The 24,565-nt window shown below is 34.9% G+C and overlaps 1 protein-coding gene across 10 annotated transcripts; it reads right to left on the bottom strand.

Annotated features, from left to right (window-relative positions):
• Window positions 1-667: 667 nt before the first annotated feature.
• On the bottom strand, window positions 668-12,544 carry LOC122316488 (UPF0481 protein At3g47200-like). 10 transcript variants are annotated; one of them, XM_043133080.1, is made up of 8 exons: window positions 12,283-12,544; window positions 11,210-11,257; window positions 9,975-10,119; window positions 8,994-9,285; window positions 5,818-6,020; window positions 4,271-4,336; window positions 2,894-2,937; window positions 668-2,364 (listed from the first exon to the last, which is right to left on the bottom strand). In XM_043133080.1, the coding sequence occupies exon 8, from the start codon at window positions 2,328-2,330 to the stop codon at window positions 1,158-1,160; it is 1,173 nt and encodes a 390-aa protein (XP_042989014.1). In that variant the 5' UTR covers window positions 2,331-2,364; window positions 2,894-2,937; window positions 4,271-4,336; window positions 5,818-6,020; window positions 8,994-9,285; window positions 9,975-10,119; window positions 11,210-11,257; window positions 12,283-12,544; the 3' UTR covers window positions 668-1,157. The 10 variants fall into 10 exon arrangements, with proteins under 10 accessions (XP_042989014.1, XP_042988998.1, XP_042989007.1 ...); XM_043133064.1 differs by lacking the exon at window positions 5,818-6,020; XM_043133073.1 differs by lacking the exon at window positions 2,894-2,937 and having other exon boundaries at window positions 12,283-12,543.
• Window positions 12,545-24,565: the final 12,021 nt, after the last annotated feature.

The raw sequence follows: 24,565 nt of genomic DNA, 5'->3' as shown, positions 1-24,565 counted from the left end.
CAAGGGTGCAAAAGAGAAAGGGAGAAAGTGAGAGTATTAGCTAATAAAACTTGATTCGACATAAACCAAATATGAGACATAAGATTGGAGGATAAGACATAAACTAAAGGGAAAGGGACTTGAAGTGTGGGAAGAGACAACGGAAAGAGGGGTCGGCTTGCTAGGGGACTAGGAGCGACTTCTAAAGGAGAGAAAAGAACCAGAGAGCTCCAATACCAGTTTTCCTAGAAAACTCTATGAAAGTGATTGTAGACAATTCAGAAAGGATGAAGAGCTTTTATTCAACCATATTTATAGTGGATTTCGAACCAAAGACCCGTGGATATAGGCCACAACGATGAAGCACTTAAATGATTATTTCCTTTACGTACTTTCAGTCGTTCATCATTAAGAAAGTGATATATAAGTATTCCACGCACATCACCAGCAAGCATCACCACATCATAGAAGATGATCATTCGACCATACTATTGAGACCGAAAAATGCATCAACAATGGTAATCTAATGATATTGTCAGGAAAAGAAAATTCACAAAGACATGTTTGATACTCCTTTTTTTTTTTTTTTTCGGTGTATATGGTATAGAATGAATCTAAATTACTATTTCTCTTTTCTAATGAAGTTTATGTGCTTAGACACACACACACACACAAAAAATCCTTTTAATTCGGATGAATTCTTCAACATTTCAAATAAGGAGTCTCGAGCACGTGCGTTTTTACATTATTATATTTCAATAACTGATAGTGGATAGCTTAACAAAAGATCTAGTAAGGACCCACGTCATTCAGTTAATGCATTACATTAACTAAGAGAACAATAAGATTAATTAAGACAATTTTACATGAAAATCTACTTAATAATGGAAAATGTGGTTTGTGTAATTGTAAGCGAAAGCAATAAGACGGCCGCAAGAAATGAAAGAAGTGTCGAAGGACTGTTGAAATAATTGTGCCGTAGTTTTGCCATCCATACATTCCGACGTATACTGCAATGATTCTTCAAATCCTTAGTAGTTTTAGCATAAATGGGAGGCCTGTCTGGAAGATAGATATTGTGACCAAGCTTGTTAACCATGGTGGAAGCAACTTTATCATCACCTAAAAGATTTTTGATAATTCCTCTTCGACGGAGAAATTCAACATCCTTTGGAGAGTTAATGCATGAGATCATCCAGGAAGCACATATAGTCGGTGGCGTAATGGGAATCGGCCTTTTCTTGACTATATTGCTCGTATGCAATTAGATTCCGTAAATGTGTCTCTGTATTATCATCTATTGTCAAAGGCGGAACCTCCAATTTCCCATTGTTGAACTTTATGCCAAATATGTTACCTTCCTCTGCCTTGTGGAATTTAACTCCAGCTTCATGAAGCTCAATGGCACTATGCATTAACGTCCAATCTTCAATCTCTTCCTTCTCGGAAACTTTTCTGTTTTTGAAGTAACCAGATAGATGCTTAACTGTCTCTGACAGCTTCTTGAATTTCCCTCCAGCCTCTTGGCGTACTATGGCATGATTTTTGTCCATATCAAATACGGAAAAGCTGATACCTGTATGTATTAGATCAAGTAGATGCTTTAATTCTCCGTTATGTAATCTCTGTACCGCCATTTTGTACTTATCTACCATTTCTTCACGTGAAGAAGTGGTTGCATCTTTCGGAGGAACTGGATCTGCCGTAGTTTCATCTATCGAATCATTACCTGGAACCTTGATAGTCCCTTGGATTAGAGTTGGCACAGAGAGAAAATCAAAGGCAAGCTGAAAAAGTTCGGATTTGCCTTCTCCCGATCCAGTCATCTCAAACAATTTAGTAAGAACGAAGAATGGAAGTTGATTTTCAAATAACAGTAAGTCACGAAGTATGCCATCACGCATCCAATTCAGTTGAAAGATTGGATCATGTTCATCTCTTTGAGTTCTGATCTCCTTCAACTTCTTCACCTTGCGGAATAGCTCAATGATGAAACAACCATCAAGTAGCATCATTTTTACGAACTCATCACTGGTTTGGCTAATGCTTTCTGCATAGCACTTGCGGGCTTTCCCTTCTAGTTGTCTCAAAGCCTTGATGTATCTGTCTACACTGTTTTCTTTTCTCCTTTGAGTCATTTGCCGTAGATACTGCAATTTATGCTCTTCCATACGCTTAAGGCCATCCTTGCCGTGGTTGTATGGACCGATGGCAAGCAGCAAGGGTTCATAAGCCTTGTCATTTACGTCGCGTAAATGGGGATGCAATTTGAATATACAACACTCAGGGCCACTTGGAGTCGAGCCTTTGAGCATTCCATCAATACTAATGGAGAGATCAGAAGACGTCATATTCCAGAAAAATAGTACAAACCACTGTTCCAACCTGCACTCACCAGTTTAAACAACTTTCTCATAAAAACACACTCTAATCTCGCTGATATGGAGAAACACTCTTACTCTATTTTATTTCATCTCATAGATAATTAAAATTTTTTCAAATTCTTATACAAAATATAATAAACAATTCAAATTTTTTAAGTCTCAACTCTAAATTTCCAAATTCTAAAACAATAATAATATTTTATTCAACTTTCAACTTCATCTAAAATCTCACTATCTAAACAACCTCTTAATATAAGGTTTTCAATAAAATAGATAGACCATCATGTTATACTGTAGAGCAGATTCTTTGTTTTTTTTTAACGTGATTAATACAACTATGCTTTGTTCTAATAATATTATAATCAAGGTGCTCGAGTTAAAAATCACCCGTCCTTTTATTTATTTTCCATTTAATTCGCTTAGACAAATGTCAAGTGGCCGTATTTTAATGTGGCTAATTATTTTTCATTACGGAAAAGCAGCTGAACTGAATGGAAATATAGGTCATTCATTTTCTAGAGGAAAGGCACCTGCACTGGGTGGAAAAGTAGTGGAATTGACTAGAAATTTTGCTCTGCGAAAAAAAGATTGAGAACTAATCAGCTTACTATATTTGGGTCCGGTGTTGTTGGACTGTGTGTTGATTCTTTGTAGTCACTATTCTTAAAAAAAAAATTATTTAGATCTAATAACTCAATTAGAATAATATACTAGAGAATTAATAAAGAAATAATTAAATGAAATATTAGTATCTGAGTTTACACGTTTTTACAATTCGAGACTGCATTATTTGACTTTCATAGAATTGATACTTGAATTTTCAAAACTTGCAATTAAGTACCCTCCGTCAAAGCATTCACATCCAGTGCCTCAAAGTACCAGATTCCCTATAATTTGAGATTTATTATACAGTTTTGATCAAAATATCTCCTACATCCAGATCCCTGTTTTAAGAAAAAGGTTTAGAGAATAAACAATGATTCCTCATATTTGGAGAACCACTATTTATTCCCTAAACTATTTTTATCAATATTTTATTATAATACATAAAATAAATTTTTCTTTCAATCATCGATCTACACTTTCTATCATACTTATATTTGTTATAATTTTAAATAATAATTTTAAAAATAATTTAAATAATTACGAAAATATAAAAAAATAATTTTAAAAATATTATCATACCTACAAAAAATAATTTAAATTTTATTTAAAATATTTACTAGAGTAATAGTTCAAAACATAACAAAAAAATATTGAGTAGCTAAGTTTGTAAATAAAAGTGAGAAAAAAGTAATAAAGAAATAATAGAGAAATATTATCTTAATAGAATGAAGAAAGTATATGGAATGAGACATATGAGATTTTTGAAAGATGAGTAAAATTTAAGGAAAACTTTTTAAGAATGTCATTTTTAGCTAAATTATAAGGAATTTTATAGGAAACTCAATGTGAATGCTCTCAGTCTCTTCAAGAAAGTTTACAATAGGATTGTCACGTGCATGACATGATCATTAGTATGCCATGTGTCAACCTTTGAGTGACTTGCATGGATATTGATGTCGTATGTCGCAATCAAAAGTTGACACGTGGTCCTATATTAGTATTCTAACATGATATTAATGATAGTACATAATTGCGAATTTCTTGAAATTTAAATATCAAATTTGTAAAAGTTGAAAAATGAGATGTCTTATTGTAAAAACATGAAACTTGCAAACGGACCCCTTCACATGAACAGTGTCCATATGAATAGTTCATAGGCACTGTTCATGTGAGAGGGATCCGTATTGACACGTGAAACTACACGCTTCTTAATCATTTTGGTAAAAGAAATTAAGGATCTAATAACTATTGAATCGGTAATGTCAAAAATAATTATTGAAACTGTATTGAAATTCATATACCGTTTGATTTTGAACTTTTTCAAAATGCTTCTATCGCCGAGTTCTCAAATGGTTCAGCTTTGGCACCTGAAAAAATAAATACGGAAGCATTTGAAAATTGCACAGTGAATATGGAAATACGTATATTTTGGGCTGTCCAAAAGCAGAAAAGGTGTCCTAGCTGTATGCTATTGGAGGAAATAAATAAAAAACTCAAAAAGAAGAAAGGTTAGACATTTTTCTTGTAGACTTGCTTGATGATTAGAAGTAAATCGCCCCCGGCCACTACCGGCCACTACCCCTGCAGATTGCTTCTTTCCCTTTATTTAAATGAAAGTTGGAGACGATCGTGAGTTACAAATACAGCTCAGAAGACTTCAATAATCCCAGCAAATGTTGCCTCACACATACGTGTGGACTAAGTCAGAGTCAAATTAATACAACGTAGATCATGACCGTGGACTAAGTCAGAGTCAAATATATCGCAAAAGCCATTTGGCGTTTGTATGCAAAAGAGTTGACATGTTAAAAACTTAAAATAGGGTCTCCATGAGATCATGCATGCACAGTAATTTTGAATGGATTATGATCAGAATGAGTAGTTCTGAATACATACACTTATGATCAGAATGGGTAGCTCTAAATGGCATTTATTAAGTTAGACGATAGACATTTAAATGTTGTGATGGTTTTATTTGGCACTTATTCAATGATATATGGACTAAGGATGCAGTTTGGGGGGACTTAATAGCACGGTTTTACAATTCTTTCTAAATGGTATGAGCAGGGTAAACTCACCTGTGATGGTTTAGGTACCCCACATAAAATCTGTTCGCCTCAAGTACATGTTTAGTTAAACAACAATGTACTTGCTGGATGTAGTTTGTTGTAAATTTATATTACTTGAATTATTTAACTCTACTGACATTCTATTTGAATGCAGGAAAAACTGTTGGGCAAGATGAGGGCTGATGGTGATTGGTGAAACTAAGATAGATGGCCAACTTTGGTTATGGGGCAAAGGGATACTAATGGTTCCATGGCAAAAAGGACTCAAATGTTGTCTGCTAGGGTACATTGTTTGCATATTTATACATATTATAGTTGTCTTGTATTAAATGTCCAAAAACTATTGCCTCATATTATATTTAGGTACGTTGTTTCTGCTTATAAAAAAAAAAAAAAAGGTATGTTGTTTCCTTCTTGCTATTATATGTAATAGAGTGATTAGTATATCACTAGTAGAGTGATTAGTTTCAATAGTTATTGTAAATTGATAAAAATAAAATAATAATAATAATAATTAACTAAGAATCTAGTAATAACTATTGAAACTGTAAAATCCATATACCGATTGATGTTAATTAGGGCTGTTCATCCGGACCGGGTTTTACCCGAGCTGGACCGGAACCCGGATAATCGGGTTTTCGGATATAGTTTAATCCGGGCCGAAACAAGGATTTCTAAATCCGGGTTAACCGGGCCGGGTACCGAATTTTAAACTCGGAACCCGGGTTTAAAACCCAGTACCCGGGTTTCTTCAAAAGATGAAAACGCAGCATGCTAACCTAATTTCTGAAGACGCCGCAGCCAGCAGACTCTCTTGCTTTCTCGCACGCTCTCAACCCACACCGAAGGTCCGAAACCATAGCCTCTGTCGATCGAAGTTCCACTCCATCGTCTTTAGCCTTGTGCGCCAATCGAAGTCAGTTATTCTCCTTCTCAGTTCTCTTTCTCTTTGGGTCTTGCTTTTCATTCTGTCTTTAGGAATCTGGGATACGCGATTCTCATATTAATATTTGATGAATGTTTGGGTTATTACATGAACTTGGTTTGGGTTCAATTTACCCATTTGATACTTCGTACTTCATTCTGTTGTTGAAGGATTACCGAGTGTTATAAAAGAAATTTTAATGGAAAAGTTACCGTTTGTGAAAATTTCTTAATGAAAATAGTACTATGTAGATAGTTGTTTTTTAGTTTTTTATTTAACTATAAATTACTTTATTAAGGGATTTTTCTTCTTATATATTGCCTTTTTTTTTCCTCTGTTTGGGTTTTTTAGAAATAGAGGTGAGTTCAATGATGCCAAGAACTATAAGTGTAATTCTGTTGGTGATTGGGTTTGAGCTTATCTGATATCCGATGGGTAGGATAAAAGTATTGCAACTCTGATGTTTTCCGTATGATTTAGTATACGGCCATCAGGATTGTTGGGCAACTAATAGCTCATCGCTAATCTAGGTAGTTGAGAAAGAGGGGGCATCTGCTTTGTTTTTGTGGACAAAGCTGCTTTAAGTTCACATTCTTAGAGCACTCCCAATGTTTGGTGTAACTTGTTATCTATAATTCCTCACTAAAACCCACTTTTTCTATTTTACGTAATGACTTTTGAAATATACCATGCATCACTTATCTAATTTTTCTCTATATCTTTTAAATAATCTTTTTTATTGATTTCTATATTACCTATAACTACCAATGAATTTTCAATAACTGGTTGATGTAGATAGATTGAGGTGGCTGATGGATGCTCTTTATAGTATATCTATTGTATACTGAACTTATTAGTTATCATAACTGGTTGATGTAGATAGATAGCGATCTTCTATCCCTTTTTCCCACTTTATTGTGATTTTAGACATACTGAGTTCAAATGATTTGAAAACCATTATGGAAGAGGCAAGGTTCCATTATTTCAAGATGAGATAAAAGGTTCTTATCTTTTTTTTCTTCAATTTGCAGATGAACCATTTTATTCAGTGATGCGTCTAATTGTGGTTTTAGTATGCGAGTTGTAGTGTTTTGTTTAATTCTATCTGCATCTAGCATCTAATTCTCTCTTTTTTTTCTTTTTTGTTTTTTAATGGATATGTTTCAGCCAGTAATACAAAAGAAAGAACAAAATTTAGAACAGTACAGATTGGCCCTTAGATTTGTTTATATAATGTTCAGTTATTTGTTTGTTGTGTTTGATTTTTTATTCTACTGTGTTTGTTACTCAATAACAGATGGAAGAAGATTCTGTGAGTTGTAATGTAGGTACAACTCAAAGGGTTGGTAGTGACTCCTTTTCTCTTTTAGTTGTTGTGGAGGAGCATGAGAATCTACCAACTTCTCATCCACATATACACAACAGCCTACCCATTCCATCCCACTTTTACCCAAAAAATCCAAGAAAACACCTAGTAACCAATCGGTGGTTTGGGAACATTTTGAGAAAGTGCTACCTCTTGACCCCAATAACCCAAAAGCTAAGTGCAATCATTGTGGTAAGCAGTATAGTTGCCACTATAGGAATGACACTTCTTCAATGAATCACCACCTTTATAATGTATGTGAAAATTCCCTTCTTAGGATTAAAGGAGCTGGAAAAAGTAAATCCTCTAGTGGTAAAAGGGATGCGGAGGGAAGAGTATGTAGCCCACAAGGTGTAGTAAAGTATGATGCTGAAAAACTTAGGGTGTCAACCGCTAAGTTTTTTAGTAGGTGTGAATTGCCTTTTAGGCTAGTGGAGCACTTGGGGCTTATTGAGTATGTGGCTGATTTAGAGCCTCGATTTTCATTGCCATCCCGACTCACTTTAAAAAGGGATTGCATTAAACTGTATAACGAAGAAAAAAAATAGCTAAAGAAATTATTAGATGGTCAAAGAATTTGTTTAACCACTGATACCTGGACATCGGTGCAAAACATGAACTACATGTGCATTACTGCACATTTTATTGATTGCAATTGGAGATTGCATAAGAAAATAATAAAGTTTTGCCAAATTCCCAATCATAGGGGCGAAACTATTGGGAGGATGTTAGACTTGGGGTTGCATGATTGGGAGATTAATAAGATTTTGACCATCACAGTTGATAACGCCTCCTCTAATGATGTTGCTGCTGATTATATGAGGAGGAGGATAAAGAATAGTGATTGTACCATATTGGGTGGTGAGTTCCTTCACATGCGGTGTGCTGCCCATATATTGAATTTGGTTGTTAATGACGGTTTGAGAGAGGTTAATCAATGAATATCAACGATTAGAGAAGCCATCAAATATGAGAAGTCTTCACCTTCAAGGTTTTCCAAGTTCAAGGCTTGTGCAATAGAGGAAAATATTAGCGGGAGGATGCTTTGCTTGGATGTTTCCACTAGATGGAACTCCACATACTTGATGTTGAGCACCACTATAAAACACAAATCAGCCTTTGAACGCTATTATATGTATGTGGATAATGAATTTGTGAACCCCACTAGTGATGATTGGAAAAAAGCACAGATTTTTGTAGAGTTATTGAAAATATTTTATGATGTTACATTGAACATTTTTTGTTCTTTGTATGTGACAGCTAATGTATATTTCCAGAAATTGTGCATAATCGAAAATACATTAATTGATATATGCATGAGTAATGATAACATCACTAGGACCATGGGCACGAATATGAAAAATAAGTTTGAAAAGTATTGGGGTAGCACAGATAAGTTTAACTTGATGATATATGCTGCATTTGTGCTTGATCCAAGATACAAAATGTTGTCAATGAGGTTTTGGTTGCGACAATGCAAAGGGGATGAGATGAGGGATAAGATAGAGTCCAAGGTTAAACTCTTGTTAAGCCGCTTGATTGAGCAATATAACAAATTTCGTGCGGCTATTGGGCGGAGTTCTAATGTGGCTCAAGAGAGGCCAAGCACTACTTCTACTTCTTCTAGTAGCTCGACTAAATTTGATAGTGAGTTAGAGAAATACCTTGAGGAGCAAGGGTTCATGGAGTTTAGATCAGAACTAAATAGGTATTTGTCGGAGGGATGTGCACCAAAATCACTCAATTTTGATATCCTGGATTGGTGGAGAGTTAATGCTGCCCATTATCCTGTTCTTGCTGAGGTAGCACGTGATGTGTTAGCCACCCCCATTTCCATTGTTGCCTCGGAGTCCGCATTCAGCACTGGAGGACGCATCTTGGATCATTTTAGGAGTTCATTGTCTCCAGAGACTGTCGAAGCTCTCATTTGCACCCAAAATTGGTTAAGGACCAAATCTGTCGACATCCAGGAGTTGGAAGAATACATAGAGTTGATGGACCTTGAAGGTAAGTTTGAAACTTGAAATATTTTTTTAATATCTATCTAACTTAATTTAATATATATCTAACTCTGTTTTTTTAATATTTTTTTAGATGATTATCTAGCTTTAGCTTCACAGCAGGCTGTTGTGAATCAGCCTTTCCAAACATGTTGAAGAAAAACTAGAGTAAGTGAAACTTTTCTTTATATATATATTTGTTGAAACTTATAAGTTAAGCTGAGATTCATGTGAGTACTATGATTGAGTGTATCTTCCATTTACCATCATCAAGTATCTTTTTGTCATTTGGAATAAATGTATCTACTGTCGTTTCCTACAAAATATGCCTGAAAATGGTATCTAGTACAGCTTGTTTCTAATAGCACTAGCAGTACTGGAATCAACTTAGCTATATTTTAGCCAAAGTTTTACTAGGTTGTATAAAAACTCACTGTAATGGACCTAACAAATATACAATATACTTTTAACTTTGATCATTTTCACTAGCCAAATTTGGCCAATCCAAGTTGCTGGCCAAATATTATTTTGATATAAAAAACTCAAGTTCCCATGTGCTATTCATTTGATGCTATCCACAACTCCAGAAAATTAATCTTATTCTCAAAAGCACAATCATATTTCACCCAAATATCACGATCTTACCTTTTTTCTAGACTCTGCTTCAAATGGTGGTTTTAGTATGATCTGTTTTGACGACTCCTTCCCTGGATTCAGGTAGCTCTAATCGTTTAGCAGCTCCGTCTTGTTCGTCAAAGTTGTCTCCATCGACTACATGAAGTCTGTTTGCCTACAACATTGGAACGAATAATAATGGAAGATCTTGTTTTTCTTTTGATTCGTCATAATCTTTTTCTATGGACTTGTGCATTTAATGCATTTAATGCAATTCATTTGATGCTATTTGGGACAACTTATTCCAAGAACCTTTACTGTTATGTTGGCTGATTACTCAACTCAGTAACAGGAGCACATGCATTGAGAAACATATAGTTTTAAACCAGATTTGTGATGAAATGCAAGCCCACATCTGATGATGTCTGATTATTTTGGAGTTGGCTGCTTGCTCGAAATTGCCATAATCCACTACAGAGCTCTCCTCTTGGACTTTTACTTGTGATTCTTGGGACAATGGTTGAAAGTTCAAATAGAATATAGAAATCTTACCAGTTTTTTTATCCTTCAAGTTGTATTATGGATGTGTTTTTTCAGATTTATTTTGTTATTTTGTTTGTTAATCAAGTGGGTGCTTGTAATTTTTATAGCATTCCATCATTTTTATGGTTGGTTTGTATCTTGATAATTATTGTAAAAATGGCAAAACCTGATCAATTTATAGTCATAATCAGAGTGGCTACAATGACACTAAAACTAAAACTAAAAAAAAAATCCGGAATCCGGTTATTTCAAAATCCGGGTACATCTGGGTTCCGGACCAGGTCTGATCCGGATTAACTCGGGCCGGGTTTCGGCCCGAATTTTGAGACCCGATTCCCGGCCCGGGTGTACCCGGGTTGGAACCCGGATGAACAGTCCTAATGTTAATTATAACTTTTTAGCATAGTACTTCTACATACATTGGAGTTCTCAAAGAGTTCAGCTTTAGCACCTCAGAAGATGAATATATATAACCATTTGTAAATTATTCCACCCCAATTAATGTGAATATTGAAAAGTAAAGAGCTAAGCAATGTAAACTATTTTTTATTTTTATTTTTCCTTTAGGCTTTGCAGAACAGAAAAAAAAAAATGGCCAAATGTTTTAGTATGTTAGAGGAAAAAAATCACTAAAGAAAGCAGAAAAGAAGAAATTAGGTTAATTAAAATGTACTTGCTGTCTTAATTAGTGTGTTTTAATAAGCCAAAGGAAATGGACTTACTTGCTTAACGTCAATTCGGGGTAAATGGCCTGCTGAAGATTGCTTCTCCTGCTCTCCGAAAAAAATGCTTGAGATGAGAGTTTCCAATATGCAGATAATTATATATACCGAAGGAAACATTGACTTAGGAGGGTGGACTAGATTAGCTAGAAAAATGTTATAAATGTGAAAAAAAAAAAAAATGGTTACAAAACAAGATGCAAAGTTAAAAATAAAATAAACCAATTACAGATGTCTTTGGTAGAAAAATAAAATCTCTATAAAATATTAGAGTAATCAATAAATGAGACATCTCCAGTCTCCTAAACATCATCTTCAGCAAGTCCAAAACATTAAAAAATGAGTCATCAAGGTTCCATTTTTCATAGGGGTAGTTATTATTTATCTTTTCTATTCTGGCTTTCAAAATGGAAAAAGCAGCTGAACTGAATGGAAATAGTAGGCAATTCCTTTGCTAGTGGAAAAGCACCTAGCTAGATTGGGTGATCATAAATTAAGAAGTCGATGAATTGAGTAGTGGGAATTTAACTATGGTAAAAGGAGAATGAAAATTCTAATATTGCTATTGTGATCAGGCGGGTAATTTTGGTTATGTATCAGTTCTTTGTGAAGCTCTTAAATCTCAGTTACTATTTTTATTTTTATTTTTTAAATAAAAATAGATCTGCTCACACACTTAGAAGTTAGAAGAATACTAAAGTAATACTAATTAATTAAGATCTAGTAACTATTGAAACGGTAATGCCAAAAATAACTATCAAAAACTGTAAAATCCATTCATATACCGATTGATCTTATAACATTTCAGAATCGAATAGCTTCTACCGTGGAGTTCCCAGATAGTACTTCAGCTTTAGCACCTCAGAAGATGAATAGAACCATTTAAAGTGAATATTAAAAGTATAGATGCTAAGCAATGTAAACTATTGTTTTCTTTCATTAAGCTTTGCAGAACAGAAAAAACTGGCAAAATGTTTTAGTATGTTAAAGGAAGAAAATCACAAAAGAAGAAAGGTTAATTAAACGGCCTTGCTGTCTTACTGTTTTTTAAAAAGCGAAGGCAGTGGACTTACTTGCTGAATAATTCGGGGAAAATCACCTGCAATTGCTTCTCCTGCTCTCTTTAAAAAGGCTTAAGATGAGAGTTTCCGATATGCAGATAACTATATGTATATGTATATATATACCGAAGGAAACGTTGACTTGGGAGGGTGGACTAGACTAGTGATCATCATGCATGAACATTGTGCATGCTCCCGCAGCTGTGAGTCAAATACCCCATCTACCTATCTGGGATGATTGCCGCAGCTCTGATCGCGATCTCTGAAATTTTCTCAAATCGCTGCCATTTCTATATATCATTATATTTGAGATTTGCGAATAGGAAAATGATAAATTATAAAATTACTGCTGACTAACAAGTGTACAATTATATAATAAAATAATATTATTTTAAATTTATTTTTTATTCTTACTTTTGATTTGATGTTTTTAAATATAATAAAAAAATATTATTATATTTAAAGTTGTCTATCCATTGCAAATGAGTTGTTAGCCTATCATAATATTTTAGAAAATATTTTGTGAAAGCAATCTCTAACAGCTAGAGCAGCTTGTGATATAAAATAAAGCATAGGAAAATGCTACTTAGCCTTGAATAATGTTGCGTTAAAAGTTACCTCCCGATTAATTTAATGTTTGGATTGTAACTTTTTGAATATAAATGTTCACAGAACAGCAGGACTCGCATGCATATCATTTACAATATTATGAAAGCTGGCACTCTTTGATTGGTCCATCTTATGCAAGTCAAGGCTTAATTAATTTATTGGCCATATGAGTGATCTACATCATTTATAATACATCATGATCTAGAGCCTCATCCACGTGATGCACACAATTAATGTGGTTAATTAATGCCGGATGGACAATATACTGCATATATCTAATCCAAAATCAATGTGGATTATGTTAAAAGTAGTTCATTTAAAGAAAATATTGTGATTAAATTTTATTAATAGCTAGTTTATTATTTATGACGGAGAAATATGTTTTATAGCAGATAGTTTGAGGGTTATAAAAAATATAAAAACTAAACTCTTAAAAATCTGATTGAATGTACTAATCAAAACCCTCAAGACCTTCCATGTTCACTAAGATTAAATACAATAAAACCTCCCATCAATATTAAGTTTCGAATGACTAATTTCAAGAGGTTTGATCCACTTTAATTGACCACTATATTTTGTAATAGTAGTCCCTCTCCTCTTAGGAGGATGATGGTTGTAAGTCCCTCTCCTTTTTGGAGGATGAGGGTTGTGAGTCCCTTTCTTCTTTTAGAAGAGAAGGGTTGTGAGTCCCTATCCTCTTTTGGAAGATGAGGGTTGGAATGAGTTTTTCTCGCAGACAAGTCGAGATGGACACTTCTGTTTTACAGAGTCTCACATCTCAGTATGGTCTTGTCATTAGAGAGCTTTGAAGTTTAGACATTGTCCGGCACAATGAAAGTTGTATACGGGGAAACTTATAACCGTTGTGTAGTTGGCTTGTAGTCGGGGTTTGTTACCCGTACTTATTAGTCACAGTTATAACTTCCTTCATGAATGAATTGAAGTCTATTTTAAAAAAAAAAATTGACCACTATATTTTGTGTTATAAATAACCTGCAATCAGGTTATCATGATCGATCAAAATATATATATATATATATATATATCACCATATATATTCAGTGTTGATGCGTCATTGAGTTGTAAGTTTCAATCAAACTCTACGTATATAGGGACCACCCATGCATGCACGGATTAGACGTACAACAAAATGAACCAATCACAAAATGCGTCATTTTGTGAGGAATCATTAATTTGTGAGGGTTCAAAATGCTTTGAAAAGCAGCAATGGTTTTTAATGCACAAATAACTACTTCACACGATCCTAAATTAATGCGAGCATTCTCAACATGGACATGGTAGTCGTAGCCTTAATTGTCGAAAAGACTTAATTTCCTAGGTCATCCAAAAATCTAATATTAAACATTTCATCACCTCGGAGCAAGTATCTCATATATAGCAATTAAACATATCTAAATTAAACATAACTAAGTATTCTTCTTCATTTGCCTTATAATAAACTTCTCCTAGACAGCTTCGACCAATCAAGCGGTACTACTAGTAAAAGTGGGATATTTGGAATATATATTATTTGATCAAAACATTAATGGCTCGGCGTAGTGGTTTTTAAGTATAATTTGATTTGTAGGAAAATTTTGAAATTAAATTTTATCATGTCAATGTTACAAAGAGTGATTAATTACTTCGTTAGTACTTATACATACATACATACATATATATATATATATACACTTACAAGACTAGCTATCAAGACAAATGTACGAAGCAGAGTGAGTGTATATATATAATATATATATATATATATATACACTCAATTTTTATTTTTATTTTAGTTTAAGGTTTTTTAACTTTTTTGGTAATTCAGATTCTAAATATCTTGTTCTTATATCACTTGACCTACTTGATTCTACTTCTTTTATCTTTAATTGTGACCTATATCTTGGTTGATCAAATTTAATCCTAATAGATCCATCAAGGTATTGTTGACTAAAATCTAAATCAGAAACTTAATTGGTTTTGGATTTTTTGTGGCTGATTCTCATTATTTAAAAATTATTCTTTAGGTAAATTAATGTCTTTCCAAATAATTGGTCTTCGTCCTTTGATATTTGCGTAATTTATGTTTGTTTGGATTAGAAGACTTATGTCTTTTGGGCCTTTTCTAATGCATGAACATTAAGAGTTTTTTATGAACTTGTAATATATCCTATGTATTAATGCTAAGGTCTGACTTCCTTCTAATTTTATATCCTGATGTACATGTTTTGAAGATATGGGAATCTTATGGACTTAGAGTGAAATCTAGAAAACAATAAAAGTGAATTGGTCCACATCCAAAGAAAAAGTAAAGATAAATATTTCAAAAAATCAAAAAGATATTACAAGACTAATTACAAAAGGAGAAAAACGAAATATTATAATAAAAGAAACAAATATTACAAAAATAACAAGAAAGATAAAAGCAAAGTAAAATGTTATAAATGTAGAAAAAAAAAAAGGTCAGTTACAAAACAAGATGCAAAGTTAAAAATAAAATAAACCAATTACAAATGTCTTTGGTAGAAAAATAAAATCTCTATAAAATCTCAGAATATAAAATGTCTCAATAAAGGAGATATCTCTAGTCTTCTTAACGTCACCTTCAGCAAGTCCAAATCATAAAAAATAGTCATCAACAAAGCCTTAGTCATGATGAGTACTTATTTCAGGGCCACGCATGAAGACTAAAGAGTCTATGTCAATAACATTTAATGCATTATCAGTTAATGCATTGTGGTTGGAAGATGAGAAATATTAATACCCCTATACCCTCTTTTCTGAAATTTTGAATTAATGATATTGTCCTTTCTTTCAGGATATCGACACAATCTCCAATATATCACTATGAGAAATAGGTCTTTTTCAATATTTATAATCGTTGCAAAACAACATTTAAACCGCTGTATATATTTATTTCTAGCGATTTTAACTTCTTTGTACGTTAGCGGCAATTATCGCGTCTTTTTTGCTCAAAATAGTAATTAAAAAAAAATCGTTGCTAAAAAGACTTTTAGCAGCGATTTTTTTCCTTGCTAATACTCCCAACATCGCTGTAACTGTCCTAATGTCCATAAAGATAAATTGCTGAGAAATCTCAATTGCAGCATTTTAAATCGTTGTAAATACTCTATAAATCACTAGAATTGATCGAATGTATTTCCAGCGAAAAAATTTAAAAATTGTTTCAAACAATCTTTTACAGCGTTATTCTGACTCTGAGAATAGAGCCAAAAGCGCTGCAAATAAGAAAAAAACTATTGCAATTGTGGTCATCCATTGATGGAAAAATCGTTATTAAAATTTAATTGCAGCATTTTAAATCGTTGCAAATATTCTATAAATCGTTGGAATTGATCTAAGGTATTTCCAGCTAAAAATTCAAAAGTTGTTGCAAACAATCTTTTGCAGCATAATTGTGACACTGAAAATAGAACCAAAAGCGCTGCAAATAGGAAAAAACTGTTGTAAATGTGGTCATCCATTGAAGGGAAAATCGTTGTTAAAATTTAATTGCAACATTTTAAATCATTGCAAATACTCTATAAATCGCTGCAATTGATCTAAGGTATTTCCAGCGAAAAATTAATAACTTGTTGCAAACAATCTTTTTCAGCGCAATAGTGACACTGCAAATAAAACCAAAAGCGCTGTAACTAATCTCAAACTGCTACAAATGGAGTCATCCATTTAATGAAAAAATCTTTGCAATAATTTAATTGCAACATTTAGTATCGCTGCAATTACTATAAAAATCGCTACAATTGTCTTTTTGGCACAAAGTTGGGGCTTTCCACATGCAATTAAAGAGACATTTATTTGCTTGGCCCTTGTATATATCACTAAGTTACTTACATACTAAAAGTTGCAAAAACAGGACCATAAACCACCAATCGTGAGATGGAGAAATGAACATTCTTTAATTAATTGGCACAAGTTATATTGCATTATTTTTCTTTTTAGCATTTCTTATGCATCTTTTGATATTATGTTATAATATTCCTATATATAAATTTTCTATCATACAATACAAGCAAAACATTATTGGAAACCCACAGGTTATATTTGTCCAAACACTTTTTCTGGGAATTATTGTTCAAATCGTTGCTTGTGGTTCAGCTATAAGAAGTCCTATTTGCTAAATACTCAAATTATCTAATACCCACAACTGATTGAGCAATCCAAACACTAGAGGCAGATACACAACCAGTATACCTCAAACAGAGGCACATGCACATCAGTTTCACATCACCCAAAAAATTCGTATACATCTAAAAATAACAACTTTTGTAATGCAACCTACTCATAAAGGGGTTTCATAAATTCAGTGGCAATAGGAGATACCTGAAGCCTCGTTTGATCATTCTTGAAAACAGAGGACTGATAACTTCGGACTAGAAATGGAGGCACGGAATCATCTATTCCAATGAAGGTGGAAACGTAGTACTTCAGCTTCCCAAACGGAGACAATAACCAATTTAAATGGAAGGCCGTGTGCACACTAGGGTTTACGATTGGGAGATCAAAATCTTCTTTGAATTTGGTGGACCAAAAGGCGAATGGGAGAAACCCGAATGTTGGGAGAAACCCGAATCAGTTTCCCACTCGAGAACGTTGGGAAGGGTTTTCGTTGGGGTGGATTAAGCTACGATCTTGTTGGTGGGAATGAGTCGAAATGCAGAAGGTTGCTAAAATCGGTCGAAGTGGGCAAACATGGGGAAAAAAAAGTTGGGGGGAAATTAAAAGTGAAATAGGGCATTTGGCACGACAGTCTCAATACTAGCGAAGAACACAGCGTTGCAAAATAAGAACTTTACATCTGACGGCAAAAATCATTGTAATAACACAAAAAGTCGCTGTAATATTTGGCAGTGAACAAGCATTTTCTTTTGTAGCAATAATTTTCGTTGCAATAAGTCAAAAATCGCTGTAAATAGTCAAAAAAGAAATTACTGTTTTAAAAGTCTGCAGCGTACCGAAATCGCTGCTTCTAATAAGCTATTGCAGCGATTTTATTTCCAACAAAAATAAAATCGTTAGAAAAGGCCTAATTTCTTGTAGTATATAGGAAATTATATGTGCACCCACTACAACAAAATTGATCTTTTCCGACTAGTTCTTTTTCCACTATATATGCTCATGAAGAATAATTACTTGTTGTTACAAATTGTATTAGTGGAAAAAAATATGTTCTTTTGTCACCATTTTATATCCCACGGTTTCAAAATAGTGGGTAAAACTGCTTTTTGCCACGACTTTTATCTAGTTGAAATAAATTAACCTTTTGACACTAAAGAGGAGAGACGGCAAAAAAAAAAAAAAAACCTTTTCCCACGACTTTTTGTCGCCGCAAATAAGTATTCTAGTTTAGTCTAACCATTTAATCATCATCGTTGGATTAAATTTAGATCAACGGCCCACATTAAATTGAAACCCTAATATTTCCCCCCACCCCGTTCACTTACTCTTCTCTCACTCTCCTCCCATCAGCTCCCCCACGCCGCAACCCCTCCCCATTCGCTCTCTCTCTCCTCGGCTCCATCCTAGGCCACCGTCGCCACCACCGAGCACGACCACCTCACCGGACCCAGCCACCCCACCCCACGCCTCCCTCTCCCTCTCTTCCCTTTCTCTCTCCTCGAGGCAAGCCCAAACCGAGTCCCTCACTCAGTTCCCTGCCGTCACGAGCCAATCTGATGCCAGCGGTTGAGCCGTACCACCACCAGCAGCCCTCCACCTCGCCGATGACCCGCTTCCTCCCTTTCCCACAGCCGAAGCCCCCAAATTTCCCTCTCCCTCACACGCTCCATCTCCCTCTCGGCATTCTCTTCATCACGGCCTAGATCCGCCGCTAGGCCCACTGTGAGCCACCTCGACCCTCTCAACTCCTTCCTCCCTCGCGTTCTCTCTCTCACGGATCCCCTGTGCACAAATTGGTTGATCTGCCGCCATGAGCCACAATCGCCACCTCTAGCCATGACGCTGCACCACCACAAGCAACCCACCGACACAGCAGCACCTCCCGCACGCTTTCACTCACTGTCGAAGCCCTTAAGCATGGTAAAATCCTACCTTTATATCTTTAGTGCTTTATTTTTTAGTAAATGGACGTGTATAGCGTGGTGTTGATTGCTTAGATAGGTTTATATTCGTGGATATGTAGTATTTTGATTGTGTTGTTGTGGAAGTCAGAAGAGAAACAGATTTGGGGAATTTCTTATTACTGGGGAATTTCTTATTGTTATTTTGAACCCAGATTTTTCCTTCATGTTGTTGGGTTCCCTTTTGTTATTAATCCAGTGGCGTCTAAACTTAAACATGGCCCTTTTATTGCTCACTCACAAGGCGGGTTCTTTGTACTCGGTTTTAGGTTGATTTTAGCAGTATAATTTGTCTTGAAAATTGCAGGTTCATGTACACTTCAAAATTGGTGTGATACGTTGGGAGTGTTGCTATATTGAACTTGGTTTGACATGGCATTGTCCCTTCACAATATGGCACCAGTTACCGTCCTACACTAGCATTTGGTTCACTACATGTAGATCCCCAATCCAAGTTTGGGCCTTGGGGGGAAGCTGAAACTCCTTCTTTCTGCATATTTAATTTCTTAAATCAATTACTTTTCTTCGTTTCTGGTAATGATACCACACAATAAGCAATATGAAGCTTATTCTACATATTCAAATTGCTTATTGTGTGCTGAACTCAACTCATATATCGTGTGCTCACTAACATTCCTACTTTTAGGTAGCTATAAATGGGAACAACTTGAAATTGTTAGTTTCAGTGAGGATAATATATTTTGTTGCTTTTATTTAGTCGGCAGATGTATGGTCATGTGGAGTAACTCTCTATGTCATGTTAGTGGGAGCATACCATTTTGAAGACCAAGATGACCCCAGGAATTTCAGAAAAAATAAAATTCAAGTAATTATGCCTCCTCCATCTATATGCTTTTTGACTTGAAAACTGTGATTATACTCTAATTAGAGACTTGAAAATTGATAATGCATGAGTAATTAACTAGCTATACAGCATGTTAATGTAAATTTTTACTTTTTTAGGCGTACACTAACTATACTTGGGTCCTTAATGCATGATTCTTTTTTATTTTTTTTAAATATTGAAGTTAATAGCATGGTTCTTGGAACTATTTGATTCTTTTTTGGATGAAGTGGCTTTTCTTGCACAGGGCTGAGAGGAAATATCTAGTTTGTGTTGCTGATAATTATATCTACCGGCTTCATATTTTTGTCCTGCCCCTGCGCAAACAGGTGAGAATTAAACTTGATTCAACTATGCATACATATAAATCAGATTAGTGTTATGTTATGCTTTTAGATGTCAGAAATAAATGGAACCTGATTTGGTGTTAGATTAGTGTTGGATTGGATTTGATTGTGTATGGAGGAAGGGTTGTATTGGTATGCTTGGTTGGGTAATGTGATTGTGTATGCTTGTGTTACCTGTTTGTTACTTCTAATGCATGATGCAATGCAGGATCTAAACACTTATCTCAATATTTGAGTGTTGTAATTTTGTTAAGGAGTAATACTTGGGTCCTTTCTGTGTCTTAGGGTGCTGTCAGTAAATTTAATTGATCTTTTTTGGGCTTTGTACAGACCTTTTACTCTCAAATATGCTGCTGAAGCTGCTTGCACTATGCTTCTGAAGCTGCTTGCACTATGCTTCGTGTATACCAAGTAGTTGAACATGAGAAGGTGCCATTTCATTTTGCTTATATTCTTTTTGGTTGAATCTTTTGTCAATGAAACTCAAGAAGTCTGATTTTTTTTTTCTTGGAACTGTGGTGCCATTTCTTTTCTTGAAGATGATGACAAGAGATGTCGTTTGGAACTCAAGTATACATTTGAGATCAAAAGAGCAATTAGATGAGTTCTTGATTCGGGATTTTTCAGTTCAAGGTTGAGTACCAAAGGCCTGGATACACGGGCTTGTACCTGTAAAAGTAGGTATATAATGTACTTGAGTTATTTAGAGGTAATCATAAATTTGATTGATAATATCAATAGGCATAGTCCAAAAACATGGGCTGTATGTAGGAGCTTAGTATTCTTACAAGTTGTGTCGAGGTCTTGAGAATATTGCCTCCTGATTGTGAACCATATTCACGAAATCCTCCTCGATTATAGGAAATATTTCTAGGTGATGGTTTCCATAGTTGTGTAATATACAATTGTAAATCCTTTCATATCTGTACAAATTGTCAATGATTGTAAATTTTTCCATAAGATGACTTTTTCTGCTTTTACAATTTTTTTTTCTGAATTCTTTTATATGTGATATTTAGTAATTTAGTTGAATGTTGATTAGTAGGTGTGAAACAATATCATTATTTTTATTCTTACAATTTTTTTTTTCTGAATTCTTTTACTATTTGCCGCAAATATGTCTCGTGGCAAATACACTTTTTTTTTGCCAGAAAATATTTTTTTCCACCAAATGATCTAGTGGGTAATATTAATACCCACCAGCACATTTCGTCATAAAATATAGTATTTCTCACTAACCAATCTAATTTGAGTAACTTTTTGTCATGAAATTTATTGGCTATCTCCACAATTTATTTGGTGGAAAAATGTCACAATTTCCCACCAATTCACGAATTAGTGGAAAAAAATACTTAGTGTCACCAACTTTAAGTCACTAGTCTCCCACTGATAGATTTATTGGGTAAAGATCATTTTCCACTACGATTATAGTTTTTCCGACCACATGCCCTTGCGGCAAAAACTAACAAATGTTGTAGTGACCATGTACTCTTATTCGGTTCTTTCTTTTTCTTTTTCCTTTTCTTTCTCTTGCACATTTCTTTCTTCAGAGACATACTCCAACCCTGCATGCCACATTTTAGGATGGCCGCTCACACCTCTGGATTTGTGGCCCAAAGGTAGAGAATATCTACGAAAATCATTTCCAACGTCATATTTTAAAACACTACTTTTGAATATCATCTATTTGGCATTCGATTATTAATTAGTAAAGTGCTTGAAGGCTATTAAAAGCGTTCAATATTACTTAAATGTAAACAATGACTTTTTTAATTAATTTCAAAAAATCAATAAAAATTAAAATTATAGTAATTATGTTTATTTAAAAAAGGGATTGGACTCCTGCTGGCACATCATCAATTGTGCCGAGACACTATAGTTGAATTAAGAAGCGTAAAATAGTTTTTATCTTATGTAAAACTCATCCAACCACTATTCTCCTTCGATAGGTCGTCTCCAAATCTCGAACATTGGAGGCTCCATATCTGCTTCTTTAATGTTCTATATTCTCCAAGCTCTTCAACAAATCCTTTATCGATGGAGATGACCAATAGATCTTATCATCGATCATAAATAGAATTTGGTAATTCATTGAGGATACGGCCTTTTCATAGGAGATTGTCCCCTTCTGCTCTCTCCGCTTTTCTTCTAATTCGACACTTGCTTTTAGAGCATGATAAAGAACTTCCTCCAAGTTATTTATAAAATGTCAAGCATTAAAACAGTGAGAAAGAACATCATTCTTTATTGCCAACGAGTGAAGTTCTAAAAAATTAGATCATATTAATATTGTTCTTTTTATTCTTTGCACTTCGGCCCTGAGAATGCCACGTCAAGATACAATTTATAACTTGTAATGGCAATCCATAAAATTAGATCATATTAGTATTGTTTTTTTATTTTTTTTAATTGATCTCCGTTAGTATAAAAACATGCATGAAGTTGTTTCGAGCGTTCAAACAGGCCTAGATTATTTCCTTATCGTTTTTTTTTTTTTTTTAATAACCTACATATTTTATTACTTTCCTATACATCTCACGAGATATTATATTTTTCTTAAGGAAAATACTAAGGCCACCGCTAGTGGCTCCCACTAGGGGCCACCGCTAGGCCTGCAACTCGACTGGAATAGTCGGTTTTTTATCTGATCCGATCCAAATCATGTTCAGTTAAGTTGGCAACCCGATCCGATTCAATCCGATCAAAATGAAACCGGGTCAAACCCGTATGACCCGACATAAAAACCAGATGAAGAAAGAAACAGGCACCATCTTCCTTCTTCCCACCGAGCACCCCCGTGGAAATTGGCTCCCACGTTTCATTAGACAACAACTTTTTTTGCACAAAATCTAAAACCAAACTCGGTCTCAAATCTTGGTCTTCCACCTAAGACCCTCTCACCGACGCATCCTTCACATTTTTTCCCAGAAAATCCCATCAACTTTCTTCTCAATTTCTTTGCATCTGACTCTATCTCTCTCCCTCCCTTTAGTTAATTATTCACTTCACTATCGCATTGTAAGAAATCGAGTTTGGTTTAGGAGCGATGGAGAGAGCGAACAAAATAAGTCTGGATTGTTGACCTCTGATTTGTGTATTCCTCTCACTTCACTGACTCTGATTGTTCACCTCGATTATTCACTTTGGTGACCTCTATATCCCTCAAGCCTAAGAAATCCACAGCCTTTCCCACACCTTCACCAAGACCAAGATTTGTGACCGTTTGATTCCACAGAGAGACAGAGAGAGAGAGAGAGAGAGAGAGAGAGAGAGAGAGAGAGAGAGAGAGAGAGAGAGAGAGAGAGAGAGAGAGATGTTGGAGCTATTATTGCCTTGCACATCAGAAAGAGAAAAAAAAAGAACAAAAAATAAAGCCAACCATCTCTACCAAGCGAAACTTGCTCTTTTTTTATTTTCTAACCGTTTCTTATCTACCAAACAAAAACTGAAACAGAAAGTGATCGAATATGCATATAACTAAGCATATTTGGACTATCTTACATTTGTGTTGCTTTCATCGGTGGTGAGAAATCAGAAGAATGGTCTTCAGTATTTGAAGAAGAAGTTCGTAAAGAAGAAAATGGTAGAGATCTCGGGAGAAGGCTTGGAGTCTTGGAGCCTGGAGTCTAGTTTGAGAGAACTAAAGGGTACCTGGGTAAGAGTAATTTATATGTCGGTCGGTGTAAGATGAGAAATCCAAACCCGTTGTTTATCGGGTTGGTAAACCGATTGTCTAGTAACCCGGCATTTGCCGGTTTGGGTCGGATCGAATCTCACGGGTCACTCGGTTTGATGGGTTATTTGCACAGGCCTAGCCACTGCTGGCCAATTTTTATTTTTTTATTTTTTTTCTTTTTCTTAATGATTAAGAAAAAAAAATTTTAATATTCATATAAATTTTTTATATTTTTTTAAAATATTTAAAAGTATTAAAAAATGATTTGAAAAAAAATACAAAAAAAATCTTTTTTTTAAGCCTAACGGCCACCAACGGTAAGTGTAGCATCGTCCTTTTCTTAAAAATCAATTATACTCATCATCCTCACAGTTAGGGCTGTACATTTGGACCGCTCAACCGACCCGACCCGGACATTCCGAATAAATCGACCCGATTTACCCGACCCGAAACAGACACAAACGGAACCGGAACATTTTCGGATTATTTCGATATGGGTCGGTTAATAACCGTTAACCCGTTTGGATTTAACACCAAGCACATCTCGTGCGAATTCGCGCTGCCGTCTGCAGACACCTGCTTCGCTATCACTGGCGACCTCAGCCCATCTCCTGAATCTCGTTTGGAGCCAACAGAGTCTCCAACTTGTAGACCACCTCAAGCATGGAGACACGGGTGTGGAGCTTCTTGATGGCCTCCGGCAGATCGATTACGACAACGT

Source organism: Carya illinoinensis, chromosome 1 (genome assembly GCF_018687715.1).
Source record: "Carya illinoinensis cultivar Pawnee chromosome 1, C.illinoinensisPawnee_v1, whole genome shotgun sequence".
In the NCBI taxonomy this organism is placed as follows: Eukaryota; Viridiplantae; Streptophyta; class Magnoliopsida; order Fagales; family Juglandaceae; genus Carya; species Carya illinoinensis.
The sequence above is the reverse complement of the archived record's forward strand: the minus strand, read 5'-3'. Positions and strand labels throughout refer to the sequence as shown.